The sequence below is a fragment of the Salmo salar genome, chromosome ssa02 (assembly GCF_905237065.1).
Source record: "Salmo salar chromosome ssa02, Ssal_v3.1, whole genome shotgun sequence".
Classification (NCBI taxonomy): domain Eukaryota; kingdom Metazoa; phylum Chordata; class Actinopteri; order Salmoniformes; family Salmonidae; genus Salmo; species Salmo salar.
The window spans coordinates 53,113,055-53,130,303 of record NC_059443.1 but is presented as its reverse complement, the minus strand read 5'-3'; the positions used below and the strand labels follow the sequence as shown (position 1 = coordinate 53,130,303).

Genomic DNA, 17,249 nt, shown 5'->3' with positions numbered 1-17,249 from the left:
CTGTCATATCCTCACATGGTCTCTCCTATCATTGCTATGCAGACGACACACAATTAAACTTCTCCTTTCCCCCTTCTGATAACCAGGTGGTGAATGGCATCTCTGCATGTCTGGCAGACATATCAGTGTGGATGACGGATCACCACCTCAAGCTGAACCTCGGCAAGACGGAGCTGCTCTTCCTCCCGGGGAAGGACTGCCCGTTCCATGATCTCGCCATCACGGTTGACAACTCCATCGTGTCCTCCTCCCAGAGTGCTAAGAGCCTTGGCGTGACCCTGGACAACACCCTGTCGTTCTCCACTGACATCAAGGCGGTGACCCGATCCTGTAGGTTCATGCTCTACAACATTCGCAGAGTACGACCCTGCCTCACACGAGGCGGCGCAGGTCCTAATCCAGGCACTTGTCATCTCCCGTCTGGACTACTGCAACTCGCTGTTGGCTGGGCTCCCTGCCTGTGCCATTAAACCCCTACAACTCATCCAGAACGCCGCAGCCCGTCTGGTGTTCAACCTTCCCAAGTTCTCTCACGTCACCCCGCTCCTCCGCTCTCTCCACTGGCTTCCAGTTGAAGCTCGCATCCGCTACAAGACCATGGTGCTTGCCTACGGAGCTGTGAGGGGAACGGCACCTCCGTACCTTCAGGCTCTGATCAGGCCCTACACCCAAACAAGGGCACTGCGTTCATCCACCTCTGGCCTGCTGGCCCCCCTACCTCTGAGGAAGCACAGCTCCTGCTCAGCCCAGTCAAAACTTTTCGCTGCTCTGGCACCCCTATGGTGGAACAAGCTCCCTCACAGCACCAGGACAGCGGAGTCAATCACCACCTTCCGGAGACACCTGAAACCCCACCTCTTTAAGGAATACCTAGGATAGGATAAAGTAATCCTTCTAACCCCCCCCCTAAAATGATTTAGATGCACTATTGTAAAGTGGTTGTTCCACTGGATATCATAAGGTGAATGCACCAATTTGTAAGTCGCTCTGGATAAGAGCGTTTGCTAAATGACTTAAATGTAAATGTAGTAGGTCACCCCTTACAATTGCAATCAGTCGATATAAACGAGAACTATCATCAGAAATCACGCAATATGAATTAGACAGTGGGTCGCTGCCTGACCCACTAGTTGGCCATAAGGTTAAAATCAACGTTACATATCGTGGCGTAGATACTGTATTGACAATGACACAATAACATTTCCAGCATGGCCGACAACCTGACCTCCCTTGCCCGCCATATGGTAATTCATAAATAATAAGTGAGCTTTGCATTTGCAGCTCCTAAATTAATAAAAACATTTCAAATGTAGTTTTAAACGACACCTCTGAACGAGCTCCGGCAACTCGTGGCCCAGCTGGCTAGCTTGACTGACATTGCTAGCCCGCGGGCGCGTTCCCGGTTGCAGGTCAAAACAGGTTGGTTTATTGCTAGGCTGCGGTTGCGTTGCTAGCCCGCGGGCGCGTTGCATGTCGACACGGGTGCGTACCAGGTGGACTTCATTGCTTCTTTATGGGTGTATTACAACGGATAGTTAACATTACAGATTAGCATAATTGGTTCAGATTATTTGATGATTGTTGGCCTCTTATTTATTTTTTACAAATCCCAAATCACTAATGTGATTCATCTTATCAACCTCTTAGTTAGGTGCGCTAAATAAGGGTTTGAACAAAAACCTACACTCCCATTCAAACACAGAATCCTATTCTGGATTTTCTCCAGACTTCGAACACGATTCAAGGAGACAAGATTTGGATGGATGGACACGCAAGGCTAGTGTTGAACAAATCAGCTAACCACGTACTGGTGGTGTTCCTGCCTGATTACGTTGAAGAAGTTGCATTGCATCAACCAATGGTTGTGCGCCACGTCTTCGACTGTCAGGCATTACGTTGCTATATCATAAGATGTGGTTAGCTGATATGTCAAATACCTATCCAAGCTTTGCGAGATCTTGCAGGAGTCTGTAATGTAGTCAGGCAGGAATACCACCCATATGATATAGCGGTATAGCAATGTAATGCCCAACTGTGCAGTCGATGACGTGGCATGCAAATGACGTACTATGCAGCTATTGGTCGATGCAATGCATTATCTGCAATGTTCCAGGTCAGGGCCTGGAACATTACCCTCAACTAGCTGAATCAGGTATGTAACCTTTATTTAAACTAGGCAAGTCAGGTATGTTAGGTTAGGGTTGGACTGAATACCTGCAGGATGGTAGATCTCCAGGAAGAGGTTTAGGTAGGTCTGTTGTAACCTATGTAAGTACTAGGTTGTATTTATTGGTGCAGACCGTAGCAGAATTCCCTTTTGCAATAGACAAACTAAAACAAGCATTTCTTATAGGACAAGTTCAGGTAGTCTCTTACAGTTTCAGTCCATTTTCATTCTGTTTGGTGCCTATTGAATACGACACTGTACTGCCTCCAACCAAGTCTTAGGCTTTTGTGGGCATAACGCCCCACGACGTTGACCGACCCAGATCCTACTTTATGAATTCAGAAAGACTGCCACTGCTCACGGGAATGATCAAAAGGAATGATGTGATGGACTGGTCATGGGCTCCCATCTCATCTGTGTGTAGTGTTAGATGGTCTGTTACACTGTTCGCAGCACGACTCTTTATTGCCACACAATCAGAGTTGGTGGTCATTTATTTTCTTTGTACAGCATGATAGGTAAAAACTTTCACAAGGTTTTAGTTTGAATTTATGAGTAGACAAGTAGAACATTTTAAGGCACAGTGTGAATTACATTGACTCTTGAATTGCAAGAGACAAAACAATAGAATAGCAAAAATACATGAAAAAAACTGATATTATACAGCTGTGCCAGGAAAATAACCTCTCCCTCAACGTCAACAAAACGAAAGAGCTGATCGTGGACTTCAGGAGACAGCAGAGGAAGCACGCCCCCATCTACATCGACGAGACCGCAGTGGCGAAAGTGAAAAGCTTCAAGTTCTTCGGTGTACACGTCACTGACAATCTGAAATGGTCCACCCACACAGACAATGTGGTGAAGAAGGCACAACAGTGCCTCTTCAACCTAAGACCCTTACAAACTTTTACAGATGCACCATTGAGAGCATCTTGTAGGGCTGTATCACAGCCTGGTACAGCAACTGCACCGCCTGCAACATCAGGCCTCTCCAGAGGGTTGTGTGGTCTGCCAAATGCATCTGCGAGGGCCTACACTGCCTGCCCTCCAGGACACCTATGGCACCTGATGTCACAGGAAGGCAAAAAAGATCAAGGACATCAACCACTCGAGCCACGACATGTACAATCCACTATCATCCAGAAGGCAAGGTCAGTACAGGTGCATCAAAGCTGGGACCGAGAGACTGAAAAACAGCTTCTATCTCAAGGCCATCAGACTTAAATAGGCATCACTAGCCGACCTCCACCCAGTACCCTGACCTGAACTTAGTCAGCTTCACGAGCCGGCTACCACCCGGTTACTCAACCCTGCACCTTAGAGGCTGCTGCCCTATGTACAGTTGAAGTCGAAACTTTACATACACCTTAGCCAAATACATTTAAACTCAGTTTTTCACAATTCCTGACATTTAATCCTAGTAAATTCCCTGTCTTAGGTCAGTTAGGATCACCACTTTATTTTAAGAATGTGAAATGTCAGAATAATAGTAGAGAATGATTTCAGATTTTATTTCTTTCATCACATTCCCAGTGGGTCAGAAGTTTACATACACTCAATTCGTATTTGGTAGCATTGCCTTTAAATTGTTTAACTTGGGTCAAACGTTTCAGGTAGCCTTCCACAATCTTCCCACAATAAATTGGGTGAATTTTGGCCCATTCCTCCTGACAGAGCTGGTGTAACAGAGTCAGGTTTGTAGGACTCATTGCTCGCACACGCTTTTTCAGTTCTGCCCACAAATATTCTATGGGATTGAGGTCAGGGCTTTGTGATGGCCACTCCAATACCTTGACTTTGTCGTCCTTAAGCCATTTTGCCACAACTTTGGAAGTATGCTTGGGGTCATTGTCAATTTGAAAGACTAATTTGCGACCAGTCCCTCCTGCAGGAAAGCACCACCACAACATGATGCTGCCACCCCCGTGCTTCACGGTTGGGATGGTGTTCTTTGGCTTGCAAGCCTCCCTCTTTTTCCTCCAAACATAATGATGGTCATTATGGCCAAACAGTTCTATTTTTGTTTCATTAGACCAGAGGACATTTCTCCAAAAAGTACGATCTTTGTCCCCATGTGCAGTTGCAAACCGTAGTCTGGCTTTTTTATGGTGGTTTTGGAGCAGTGGCTTCTTCCTTGCTGAGCGGCCTTTCAGGTTATGTCGATATAGGACTCGTTTACTGTGGATATAGATAATTTTGTACCTGTTTCCTCCAGCATCTTCACAAGGTCCTTTGCTGCTGTTCTGGGATTGATTTGCACTTTTCACACCAAAGTACATTTATCTCTAGGAGACAGAACACGTCTCCTTCCTGAGCGGTATGACGGCTGCGTGGTCCCATGGTGTTTATACTTGCGTACTATTGTTTGTACAGGTGCATTTGGAAATTCCTCCCAAGGATGAACCAGACTTATGGAGGTCTCCAAATATTTTTCTGATAATAATGTGAAGTCCAAGGCCTTATCTTTATTTGCTAAACAACTTTGATCAGATTTTTATTTTTTTCAGGAGTCGCACTCAATTTCTGCTGATGCCAACTTTTGGAAGTGACAATGGGGCAACGATATTTGTGTTTGCTTTTTTGGAAATGATGAGTTGCTTGAATCTGTAGAGAAACATATACAGTGCTTCATTGGTTACCCAAATTTCCCAATTCGTTATTATTGATAGGAGGGAACTTTAATATCACTATAGATCATTTAACAGATAGATGGCCACCAGGTAGGCCAACCAATTAGAATTTGGGTTTAAACTTTTTATGGAAAAGTTTGATCTCACAGATATATGGAGAGAGAGGTTTCCAACAGATCATTCACTTGGAGTAATAAAACAGGTTCCAGATAGTTCAGAATAGATTTTTTCCTTATATCGAAATGTATTGATAGTGAGTGTGTTACTACAAATATTTGTACTACTCCCCTCACACACCATAGGGCCATTTACATTGATATCAAAATATTTACCCCTGATACTAACCTTGGTAGAGCATTCCACTGGAAGCAAAATAGCTCCTTATTATAGTTGAGTTTGAGGTAAAAAAAACAAAAAACGTCTGCTCTCACATTTTTGGGAAGGAGCTTGTTTAGAAAAATCTTATCGCAAGAACTGGGAGCTCTTTAAATTTGAAGTGGCCAAATACCTTAGAAAATATGGTAGTAATCTTGCTAAGACCAGAAGAGCTGAGGAGGAAAAGGGGATCATTAAGATAACTTCCCTTTCTCAGAGGTCCTCAGCGAGCCTCTCAGGGGAGGAGAGATGGAACTGATTATAATTGAAAATTACATTTATGAAGATTTTATACTATTTTGGAGAGATGTACTGCTTGGATTCTTTACCTACGATAGAAATAAGTTGAAACAATTTTATGTAATTAATTTCATTATTCGTTTGGTCAAATTTCATATTCACAAATGTAATTTTAGAAACAAAACACCACATTTTCATACCTCGCAAAAAGAAATTAAACTATATTTTAAGAACATTTAATACTCTGCCAACAAGAAAGCTGTTAGGCTCTAAATGCTAATAAATGTGCACCTTAACAGTTTAAAAAAAAAAATTACTTCCTGAAACGGCTAGTAATTTCCTTCACAACCACACGACGCGTCGCTGTTGCTCTGGAGAGCACCTGCTGTTCTTTTGATAGCGTTTGCCAAGTAGTTGTAGCGTCTCTACTACGTTAAACTTTGACAAAGAAAGCAAGAACAGGAGAAACAATGGCGAATGCCCATCGCGCCAACGTCCTGGTTACCTCCTGTTTGAAAACGCCGGTAGACCCACATACCAAGGCTCCGTTGGCGTTGTATGAAAGGCAGCGAGCCCTTCCATGTTCGTCAGCAGCTGGTCATATTGACAATCGAGAATACGAAAAAGAGGTAAGATATCGGCAGATGAGTTTTGTATTTGAAAGCTGAGCTAAGCAATCAAGAAATATTCTGAAATGATTGGTTGAAATGCAGCATAAGATTTGAAAGAGGACTGGAGCACCATCCAACACTTGGCAAGATGCCATTCATTCCACTAACCAATCCATCAACGTTATAAATTACCTTCAATCTTTATGTTGATCTGGAGAGGAATGGAATCAGTTGCACATAGGAACCTTACATGTTTTTTCTTTTTACATTCATGATTCAAAATTCCATAATAGGCTAATTCTTTGTCCTCCCTCATTGATCTGCTAGATGGCTTTGTCATAGAACATATTGATCATACATTGCTACCAAACATCTAAGTTGATGTAAGTAGGCCTAATGTATATCCTATGATACTGGATAGTGATGTAAATTAAGTGGCGAATCCATTCATTCATATGTTTAATGTCACTCATGTTAAAGATTGGGACAATTCAGGTCAAGAATGTACTTATGTCGGTGAATTCTCATAAATCCATGTTGTTCTCAAATGTTACTACAGAGATTTGACTGTTTTCAGGTCAACCTGCCTGTGTGGGAGAGGATTTAACCTGTATAACTTGTTACTGGCCTATTTTTGGCTTCCCTCATTTACTAGATTACGCTGACGTCACAGTGCCAGTAATCCTAAATGCTTCATTTCCTTTGGACAACATTATTTCAAATCCCATTTATTTTTCCTCACTGGACACGGATCTTACCAACATCTGGGCATCTCAAAAAATAAATAAATTAGAAAGTACATTCATTTTTATCTGGCTTGTACTGTAATCAGTAGGATACTAGTTAGAATTGCTTGTCCAAGCTTTAGACATATTTTCTTAATAGTTGTAAATGTATGATTTGATCTCATCCATTCATCACCCCAAGAAAAAAGATGGAGATGGTTGGGGGCAGAGCAGCTAGTGTGAAAGTTGAACACACTCCTTCCATTATCACCCACATTCTGTGCGTGACCATATTGGATAGGTCATCCAAACCCACAGAGCTGGGGATAATGAGCTTAGGCCTCAAGTAGCCATCTCATATTATGTTCTACTCTACACACTTTGTATTAGGCCTATGCCTTAACCATCCACAATATGTCCAGTCATCAGTAGTACTCTTACATGATGATACACTTCCATACATTTGGCATATTAACACAAATGGGGCCACCCATTCAAGAAATATCTGAAAGTCATAGAAATACAGGTGAAAGGCTCTTTCTTCCATGCAACTATAATCCTATCCAAGATACCCGTTGCTTCCAATGGCTTACTTAAGGGATAATGCCAGAGAAGCCGGTGTTTGGAGGATATATTGGCACGGGTGTTAGGTCTGAGACAAAGTCGATATTACATTTGACCAATAATGTCCTTTGTAGGCTACTTTTATTATTTGTATGGAATGTATTCCAGACACATGCTCCACAATCCGTGCACAAGGTAAATGTTTTTTGCTTAATTTTCCTCATGAATTTCTTTGACTTCTCAGCTGCAGTATGACGACTCGGGGTCTGAGTACGGTGATGGGGATGTCCCCGGGAAGGGCAGCCCCCTGATTATCAAAGACTTCCGAGTGACAGGGGATCACATCGACTTGCGTGAGTTCTACTTCTCCAACGAAGAGTACTATCGTAAGCTGGAGGAGCTGAAGAGGGCCCACCTCCGCACCATGGCTGAGCTAGAGGGCATGTACCGCAAGAAGCTGGAGCTCAAAGGCACACCACCCTCAGAAAATGTGCAGGGGGCACAGGCTCACAGGTGTGTTGTTGCTCTTGTTTGGAATTTGTTGTTTTTCTTGATTAACCACCAAGATAATAAGCTGAAGTTGATAGGGTACATTATTTCTGCTCCTGGAGTGTACTGTACTCAGCGTCTACCATTTCTAACGTGTCAATTAATATTAGAATGGTGTAAACATTTTGTTCGCTCACCAGATCGTACTTGAAGATCAGCCCCATGCCCGTGAGGCGTCTGAGGAAGGCCCACTCTGCTCTGGAGCTGAGGAGGGGCTCTGGGCTGTCGGACACATCTGACGAGGAAGGTACTGTCGACAGCAATGTGGAGAAGGGTCTGCAGTCCTCCCCCAAAGAGCACATCAAGAACATGTGGCAGGACTTTAAGCTGTCGCCTCGCAAGTGCCACCCGTCCACATCCTCCCACCAGAGCCTCATTGGGGTCCACAAGAACGGCGTCAAGGTTAAGGACCGGAAGCAAGGGCGAAAAGATGTCGAACACGAGCCTTGGAAACCCAGAGTGACCGTCCCCAAGCCATTTCGCATGACGTTGCGGGAGAACCAGAAGCACCAGAAAGGTGTCAAGACACGGTCAGAGATCGAGCTGGAGAACACGGCCCTACGGAAGCAGCTGGAGGAGCTGACAGAATGCCAGCGCAAGTTCCGTGCCAGCTCTGTACCCGCCCACGTGCGCCTGCCCCTGTATGAGGAGCTCCAAGAACGCGACGAGGCACGGCGGGCCATGCGGGAGCAGCAGCGTCTGTGCTCCACCCAGCAGCCCTTCAGTTTCCTGGAGCGCGAACGTCTCAAGAGGGAGCAGAGAGAGGAGCAGCTCCGCAACCTCCAGCCAGACAGCCAGGAGAGAGTCCGACCATTCAGGGCCAAGCCCGTGCCCAAGGCGGTGTACGAGGCGGCGTCGGGCGAGCAACTGAAGGAAGAGCAGCTGTACCGCGCCATCAAGATGCAGATGAGGGCCCAGGAGCTGCTCCACAGTGCCTCCATGCCACCCAGCATGCTAGCACGCCACCTTAGCGAAAGGAAGTGGGCCAAGGATGAAGCCAGGGGGGACACCGCTGGATCTGAGGATGACAACAGTGCCTCTTATAGACCAAAGATAAATACGGAGGTGCCCGACTTCGACGCCAGCTACAGGAGGTTCAAGAAGCAGCTGGAGAGCCGCCGCGACTTGAAACCTTTGACGACATGCGAGCCGTTCCAGCTCCGGACGTCACAGATCCCCTCTCACCGCGAACGCATCCTGGCCGACATCGAGAAGGAGCAGTTGAGTCCGCGGGCCAAGCGCTGGCCTTACATCAGCATAACTGGGCACGTCCGTTCACACAACTCTAGCCTCTGCTCCTCCCTCTCAGGCAGTCTGGAACAGCTGCCTGCCAAAGTCACTGATGCCAGCAAAAAACGGCAAGAGGCCGTGAGGTACTACCCACATAGAATAGCAAGGGGCATCTCCTTTTTAGACGAGCTAGTGAGCGCTTCAGAATTTAGTTGCTCTTTTTAGGAATAGTTACGCCCTGAAAGTTGAAAATCTTGTCTGTTGAATCCTGTGGACTTCCTATCCCCTGTGGACTTCCTATACACTCCCAGCTCCAAAACAACCAAATGCCCAACCTCTGACATTATTACCCTCCTAGTCATACTTCTAGTGTCATTGGCCTTCATTTACCCTTTTGACAAAGTCCTTCCTCCACCCATGCCTTCCTGTCATCGATGACTGCCTTGTCTCCTTGAGTAGAAAGGTACTTGAGCAGAGAAAGAAGGCGGAGGAAGAGGAAGCGAGATGGAGTGAGAGACAGAAGCAGAGAGAGAAGAAGCTTGCGAAGGTGGTTTCGAAGCGCGCCCAGGCCAACGACACCCATGTGCCCCTCTCTCAGACCAACCAGTCCAAGCTCAAGCAGTTCAGGTACCCATAGAAACCCATAACATTACAATTATACTTGTAGCAACCCAGAAACTCACCCTGCCTGAGACCAGTACGAACACCCACTCCACAGCCCGCCGCACATTTTCATATGGAAGTTGTGAGTGGAATTGCAAACCTAAAGTGTTAATTTAACACTATTAAAAAGACTGAACCGAACAGTGCCTCAATAGTCTCAATTGTGACGCTTTTTGTAGTATATTATTTTGGAGAATATGGATGGATCTCTTCATTGTTTTTATAAGACATTAAAAACATACTAATGTGTGGATACCCTTTTGTTCCTTATCCCAATTTCAGTTTCAAGTAATTGTTTAGGAATGATTTCCATATCATATGCGGTTGTAAAAGTGATGTTTTTGTTGAATAGGTCTGGGTTGAGGGTTATTTCAGGGCTGAGGGTTGTGGGATCACAGGGGTGAGAGGTTGTCTATGTGTTTCAAACAGAAAGCAGGACGTTCAGCGCAGGAAGGAGTACAAGGAGGAGATGAGGGAGATCCAGGAGAGAGTGAAGGGGAGGCCTCTGCTGTTGGAGCAGGTCGCACAGGTGAGCCTGAAACGCCCCCCCCCCCACACACACACACACGTGGAATGACATGGGTTGCATTTCAGTAGTTATAAGTGGCTTCCTTTCCTCATCTCCTCACACCACTCATTCACACAATAAATATATATTGCATGAATAATAAATGTATGACTGACTGTTTTCCCATCACTGGTCATGGTGTATGCTATTTTTCACTTCTGTCTGTTGACAGATGAATGCCAAACACGCTGCAGAGAAGCACTACACAGACACCCTGCGAGGCTGTGGAGTGAGTGAGGACTTTGTCAGTGGCAAGGTGCTCAAGTCCCAGTGGCCAGGTGGCCAAGACTCTGCATGCAGGACCTCCTTCTCCAGTGACTCCAAACAAAGGTAGACTTCTGGCTCAATGACATTGAATTATACATTTTGTAAACATACTGCATTAGTCAAAACCTCTACAAAGACAATACAGTATCACATTGCCAAAAAAGCGTTTTAGGCCGACTTCATCACCTGTGCTGTGGTCTTAGCTCTTGTATACAGTATTACAGTCTCAGATGGTGATAGTGAATAGACATATACAGTGGGGGGAAAAAAGTATTTGATCCCCTGCTGATTTTGTACGTTTGCTCACTTAAAGAAATTATCGGTCTATAATTTTAATAGTAGGTTTATTTGAACAGTACGAGACAGAACAACAACAAAAAAAATCCTGAAAAACGCATGTCAAAAATGTTATAAAATGATTTGCATTTTAATGAGGGAAATAAGTATTTGACCCCTCTGCAAAACATGACTTAGTACTTGGTGGCAAAACCCGTGTTGGCAATCACAGAGGTCAGACGTTTCTTGTAGTTGGCCACCAGGTTTGCACACATCTCAGGAGGGATTTTGTCCCACTCCTCTTTGCAGATCTTCTCCAAGTCATTAAGGTTTTGAGGCTGACGTTTGGCAACTCGAACCTTCAGCTCCCTCCACAGATTTTCTATGGGATTAAGGTCTGGAGACCGGCTAGGCCACTCCAGGACCTTAATGTGCTTCTTCTTGAGCCACTCCTTTGTTGCCTTGGCCGTGTGTTTTGGGTCATTGTCATGCTGGAATACCCATCCACGACCCATTTTCAATGCCCAGGCTGAGAGGAGGTTCTCACCCAAGATTTGACGGTACATGGCCCCGTCCATCGTTCCTTTGATGCAGTGAAGTTGTCCTGTCCCCTTAGCAGAAAAACACCCCCAAAGCATAATGTTTCCACCTCCATGTTTGACAGTGGAGATGGTGTTCTTGGGGTCATAGGCAGCATTCCTCCGCCTCCAAACACGGCGAGTTGAGTTGATGCCAAAGAGCTCCATTTTGGTCTCATCTGACCACAACACTTTCACCCAGTTGTCCTCTGAATCATTCAGATGTTCATTGGCAAACTTCAGACGGGCAGGGGGACCTTGCGGGCGCTGCAGGATTTCAGTCCTTCACGGCGTAGTGTGTTACCAAATGTTTTCTTGGTGACTATGGTCCCAGCTGCTTTGAGATCATTGACAAGATCCTCCCGTGTAGTTCTGGGCTGATTCCTCACCGTTCTTATTAGAGGTCGACCGATTAATCGGAATGGCCGATTAATTAGGGCCGATTTCAAGTTTTCATAACAATCGGTAATCGGTATTTTTGGCCACCGATTTGCCGATTTAAAAAAAATATATGTTATTATTATTTTTATTTTTTTACACCTTTTATTTAACTAGGCAAGTCAGATTAAGAACACATTCTTATTTTCAATGACGGCCTAGGAACAGGGGTTAACTGCCTTGTTCAGGGGGGATTCAGGGATTCGTTTTTGCAACCTTCCGGTTACTAGTCCAACGCTCTAACCACCTGCCTTACATTGCACTCCACGAGGAGCTTGCATGGCAGGCTGACTACCTGTTACGTGAGGGCAGCAAGAAGCCAAGGTAAGTTGCTAGCTAGCATTAAACTTATCTTATATAAAACTATCAATCTTAACATAATCACTAGTTAACTACACATGGTTGATGATATTACTAGTTCATCTAACGTGTCTTATGTTGCTTATAAAAGATGCGGTGCCTGTCAATTTGTCATCGAATCACACCCTACTTCACCAAACAGGTGATGATTTAACAAGCGCATTCGCGAAAAAAGCACTGTCGTTGCACCAATGTACCAAACCATAAACATCAATGCCTTTCTTTAAAATCAATAAACAAGTATATATTTTTAAACCTGCATATTTAGTTAATATTGCCTGCTAACATGAAATTGTGTCACATCTCTAGCGTTCATTGCACGCAGAGTCAGGGTATATGCAACAGTTTGGGCCGCCTGGCTCGTTGCGAACTAATTTGCCAGAATTTTACGTAATTATGACATAACATTGAAGGTTGGGAAATGTAACAGGAATATTTAGACTTAGGGATGCCACCCGTTAGATAATACAGAATGGTTCTGTATTTCACTGAAAGAAAAAACGTTTTGTTTTCGAGATGATAGTTTCCGGATTCGACCATATTAATGACCTAAGGCTCGTATTTCTGTGTGTTATTATGTTATAATTAAGTCTATGATTTGATAGAGCAGTCTGACTGAGCGGTGGTAGGAACCAGCAGGCTCGTAAGCATTCATTCAAAACAGCACTTCCGTGCGTTTTGCCAGCAGCCCTTCGCAATGCATTGCGCTGTTTATGACTTCAAGCCTATCAACTCCCAAGATTAGGATGGTGTAACTGATGTGAAATGGCCAGCTAGTTAGCGGGTGCGCGCTAATAGCGTTTCAAACGTCACTCGCTCTGAGACTTGGAGTGGTTGTTCCCCTTGCTCTGCATGGGTAACGCTGCTTCGAGGGTGGCTGTTGTCGATGTGTTCCTGGTTCAATCCCAGGTAGGAGCGAGGAGAGGGACGGAAGCTATACTGTTACACTGGCAATACTAAAGTGCCTATAAGAACATCCAATAGTCAAAGGTATATGAAATACAAATCGTATAGAGAGAAATAGTCTTATAATTCCTATAATAACTACAACCTAAAACTTCTTACCTGGGAATATTGAAGACTCATGTTAAAAGGAACCACCAGCCTTCATATGTTCTCATGTTCTGAGCAAGGAAATTAAACGTTAGCTTTTTTACATGGCACATATTGCACTTTTACTTTCTTCTCCAACACTTTGTTTTTGCATTATTTAAACCAAATTAAACCTGTTTCCTTATTTATTTGAGGCTAAATTGATTTTATTGATGTATTATATTAAGTTAAAATAAGTGTTCATTCAGTATTGTTGTAATTGTCATTATTGCAAATAAATAAATGTAAAAAATTGTCTTAATCGGCATCGGATTTTTTTGGTCCTCCAATAATCGGTATCGGCGTTGACAAATCATAATCAGTCGACCTCTAGTTCTTATGATCATTGGAACTCCACGAGGTGAGATCTTGCATGGAGCCCCAGGCCGAGGGATATTGACAGTTCTTTTGTGTTTCTTCCATTTGCGAATAATCGCACCAACTGTTGTCACCTTCTCACCAAGCTGCTTGGCGATGGTCTTGTAGCCCATTCCAGCCTTGTGTAGGTCTACAATCTTGTCTCTGACATCCTTGGAGAGCTCTTTGGTCATGGCCATGGTGGAGAGTTTGGAATCTAATTGATTGATTGCTTCTGTGGACAGGTGTCTTTTATACAGGTAACAAGCTGCAGTTAGGAGCACTCCCTTTAAGAGTGTGCTCCTAATCTCAGCTCGTTACCTGTATAAAAGACACCTGGGAGCCAGAAATCTTTCTGATTGAGAGGGGGTCAATACTTTTTTCCCTCATTAAAATGCAAATCAATTTATAACATTTTTGACATGTTTTTTTTTTTTTTTGTTATTCTGTCTCTCACTGTTCAAATAAACCTACCATTAAAATTATAGACTGATCCTTTCTTTGTCAGTGGGCAAACGTACAAAATCAGCAGGGGATCAAATACTTTTTCCCCCCACTGTAATACATAATATATTTAACACAGTCGTAAAGTTACTCATAATCAATAGAAATATTATTTCAAAGTAGTTGAGCGATGTGTAAGGGATAATCAATGAGGGCTATGCGCTCTGTAGAAAATAATGAAGGACATGGATGTTGTATATTATTTTGCAGAGAATGCATAGAGCCCAGAGTTTATTATCCCTTTTATACATGGCTATAATGTTCACATTTGCCGCTAGAAATGTGTTCATTTGCAGGTAGAAATGTGTTCAAAATCCACTGAAATAGCTAGCAAATGTACTAGATAGCTACAGTAGTTGCCTTGGTAACGAAACAAACATACTTGCTAGTTTAGCTATCCAAACCATCAGTTTTGGCGCAGAATAACTGATGAATGTACGAACACTCTACCGGTTGAGTATGGCTGGTGTCAGTAAACATCGGCAAAAAGGCGTAATTAAGTTGTTGCCAGCAGTACAGTTACAGTCACCAATGATCTGGATAACATGAAAACAGCCTAACCAGCTCTGCTAGGGCAAGTAAAATGGTCTGAGTGAGTTGTTTTCTCATTTGTAGCTAGCAGTTAGATTGGGTGCTTGACTGCGGTTGCAGTGGCGGTTCTAGACCATTTCAACTGGGGGGGCCAAGCTGGGGCCAGTTACATTAGACGTTATTGTTGTCATATTGTTTTATTCACTGCATTGCAGGCATTAGCAGGCAAAAGACCATGTTCATAATCATCATCGTTGCCACTGTCTAATAATGGATGTAAAAAAAGAACGATAGCAAAAATGAGTTATGTAAAAATTATTTCATAGTCCACATTTAGGGGGGCCACAAAGGGGGTCCAAAATTGTTGTCACAGGGGCACTGCTCCCCCCCCCCTCAGAACCCCTAGTGTGCGGTTGTGAGGTCAGAACGCTCGGATCAACGCTTCTCCTTGGCCAGAGCGTCCACTGTGCACTCTGAATTTACTAACGGACAATCTGACAACGCTCCGAAGTTACAAACGCCCAGAGCGCACTCTGGCACTCCAGATTGAATTTATGAACACACACTTAGCTTGCTATTATAAGAATCGAGTTCAACAATGGCAATAATGTTTTCAGTTCGACTTATGTTGCTTTCATAGGCAACTCAAACATAACATGTAAGAATTAACTAAATATATTGAATCCTAGTGTTTTGAAATAATGCACGCTCTAGAATGCACTTCAAGCCATTCAGAAATGAGTATTTAACAATGCCATGGTATAAGAGTTTATATTTTTTTATTTTGTTTTCTCAGTGAAAAGGATGAGACAGATACACCAGCTATTTACAACACGGTCTTCCAGGATGACTACCCAGACAATTATGAAGACAGCTTTGCTGACCAAGAACAGGAAGGAGAGCAGGAGGCTGAGAAAGATGAATTAAAATCCAAAAAACAGGAAGATGAGGATGAAGGCCATGACGAAGCAGGTCGGGAGAGGGAGGACATTGGGCGTTATTCAGATGATTGCGATTACTCAGATGACCATTACTCAGATGATGATGACCATTACTCAGATGCCAGTGAGCATTACTTGCCCCTGGACGATGAAAAGAATGAAGGGAGTCACATCATCAAAAGGCCCAAGAGTACAGAGAGCAGCCCAAGCTATAGAAGCGGCCAGCACAGTCGAAACAGTCAGAAGTCAGAGAGTGATAGGGGACACACAGCAATTGCAGACAAGAAAAATGATGAGGATGACTGAAAAGTCAAAGGAGTGCATTTTCTCACACGTAGGTGGACTACATTGTGCGCAAACGTCTACGACACTGACACACAGTGGTAGAGATGCTTCTATTATACAATAGGCTAAATGTATGGTAGGATATCTGTATGTGTGTGTGTATATGTATGTATGTTAATTTCCTGTTTATTAAAAGAAAATGGCAAATACAATTTAGTGCGATACGTAGACCAGAGTCAATTGTAGTAGGTTATGGTTATACAAATTTTCACATTGAACAGTTTAGGGTACTCTTTGTCTTGTGATATCCTACTATGCAGGAAATACAACACTATGACCACTTATTTTTGGATGTTTGTGATACATTTTCTTTAGACAATTATTTGTCAATGTTTTGTGACTTAATATTTGTGACTTAATATGTGTAGCCTAACATTTGCAATATATTTCAGGATCATACTTTCATTGCATATATACATAACATTTGGGAACATAAAGGTGTTATGTATTTCATGTACATTATGGGATATTTATATTTCTGTACTTGTCATAAGACAATTTGGCAATAAATCATCATCGAAGCACGTTTTATTGGTCACATACACATGTTTAGCAGATGTTATTGCAGGTGTAGCGAAATGCTTGTGTTTCTAGCTCCAACAGTGCATTAATATCTAACAGTTCACAACAATACACACAACGATGTAAATAAAATAAAAAACTATGAGATGATGAGACAGCCGATAGGGAGGAGGTCAGAGTCCTAGCCGTGTGGTGCCAGGATGACAACCTCTCCCTCAACGTGATCAACTGTGGACTACAGTAAAAAGAGGACCGAGCATGCCCCCATTCTCATCAACGGGGCTGTAGTGGAGCAGGTTGAGTGCTTCAAGTACTTTGGTGTCCACATCACCAACAAACTCATGGTACTCCAGACACACCAAGACAGTCAAGAGGGCACGACAAAGGCCATTCCCCCCCCCTGGAGCGCCAAGTCTAGGTCCAAAAGGCTTCTTAACAGCTTCTACCCCCAAGCCATAAGACTGCTCAACAGCTAATCAAATGGCTACCCAGACTATTTGCATTGTCCCCCCCACCCCCTCTTTTACACTGCTGCTACTCTCTGTTTATTATCTATGCATAGTCACTTTAACTCTACCTACATGTACATATTACCTCAATTATCTCAACTAACCTAACATTGACTCTGTACCGGTACCCCCTGTATATAGCCTCGCTATTGTTATTTTACTGCTGCTCTTTAAATATTTTTTTTAATTTTTTTTGTATGTATTTTT

The 17,249-nt window shown here is 43.5% G+C and overlaps 1 protein-coding gene across 1 annotated transcript; it reads left to right on the top strand.

Moving 5' to 3' along the window:
* Nucleotides 1-5,771: 5,771 nt before the first annotated feature.
* Nucleotides 5,772-16,536, top strand: LOC106585493 (protein FAM161A). The gene is made up of 7 exons (XM_014171765.2): nt 5,772-6,041; nt 7,557-7,825; nt 8,002-9,234; nt 9,551-9,718; nt 10,184-10,283; nt 10,495-10,652; nt 15,522-16,536. The coding sequence occupies exons 1-7, from the start codon at nt 5,883-5,885 to the stop codon at nt 15,970-15,972; spliced, it is 2,538 nt and encodes an 845-aa protein (XP_014027240.2). The 5' UTR covers nt 5,772-5,882; the 3' UTR covers nt 15,973-16,536.
* Nucleotides 16,537-17,249: the final 713 nt, after the last annotated feature.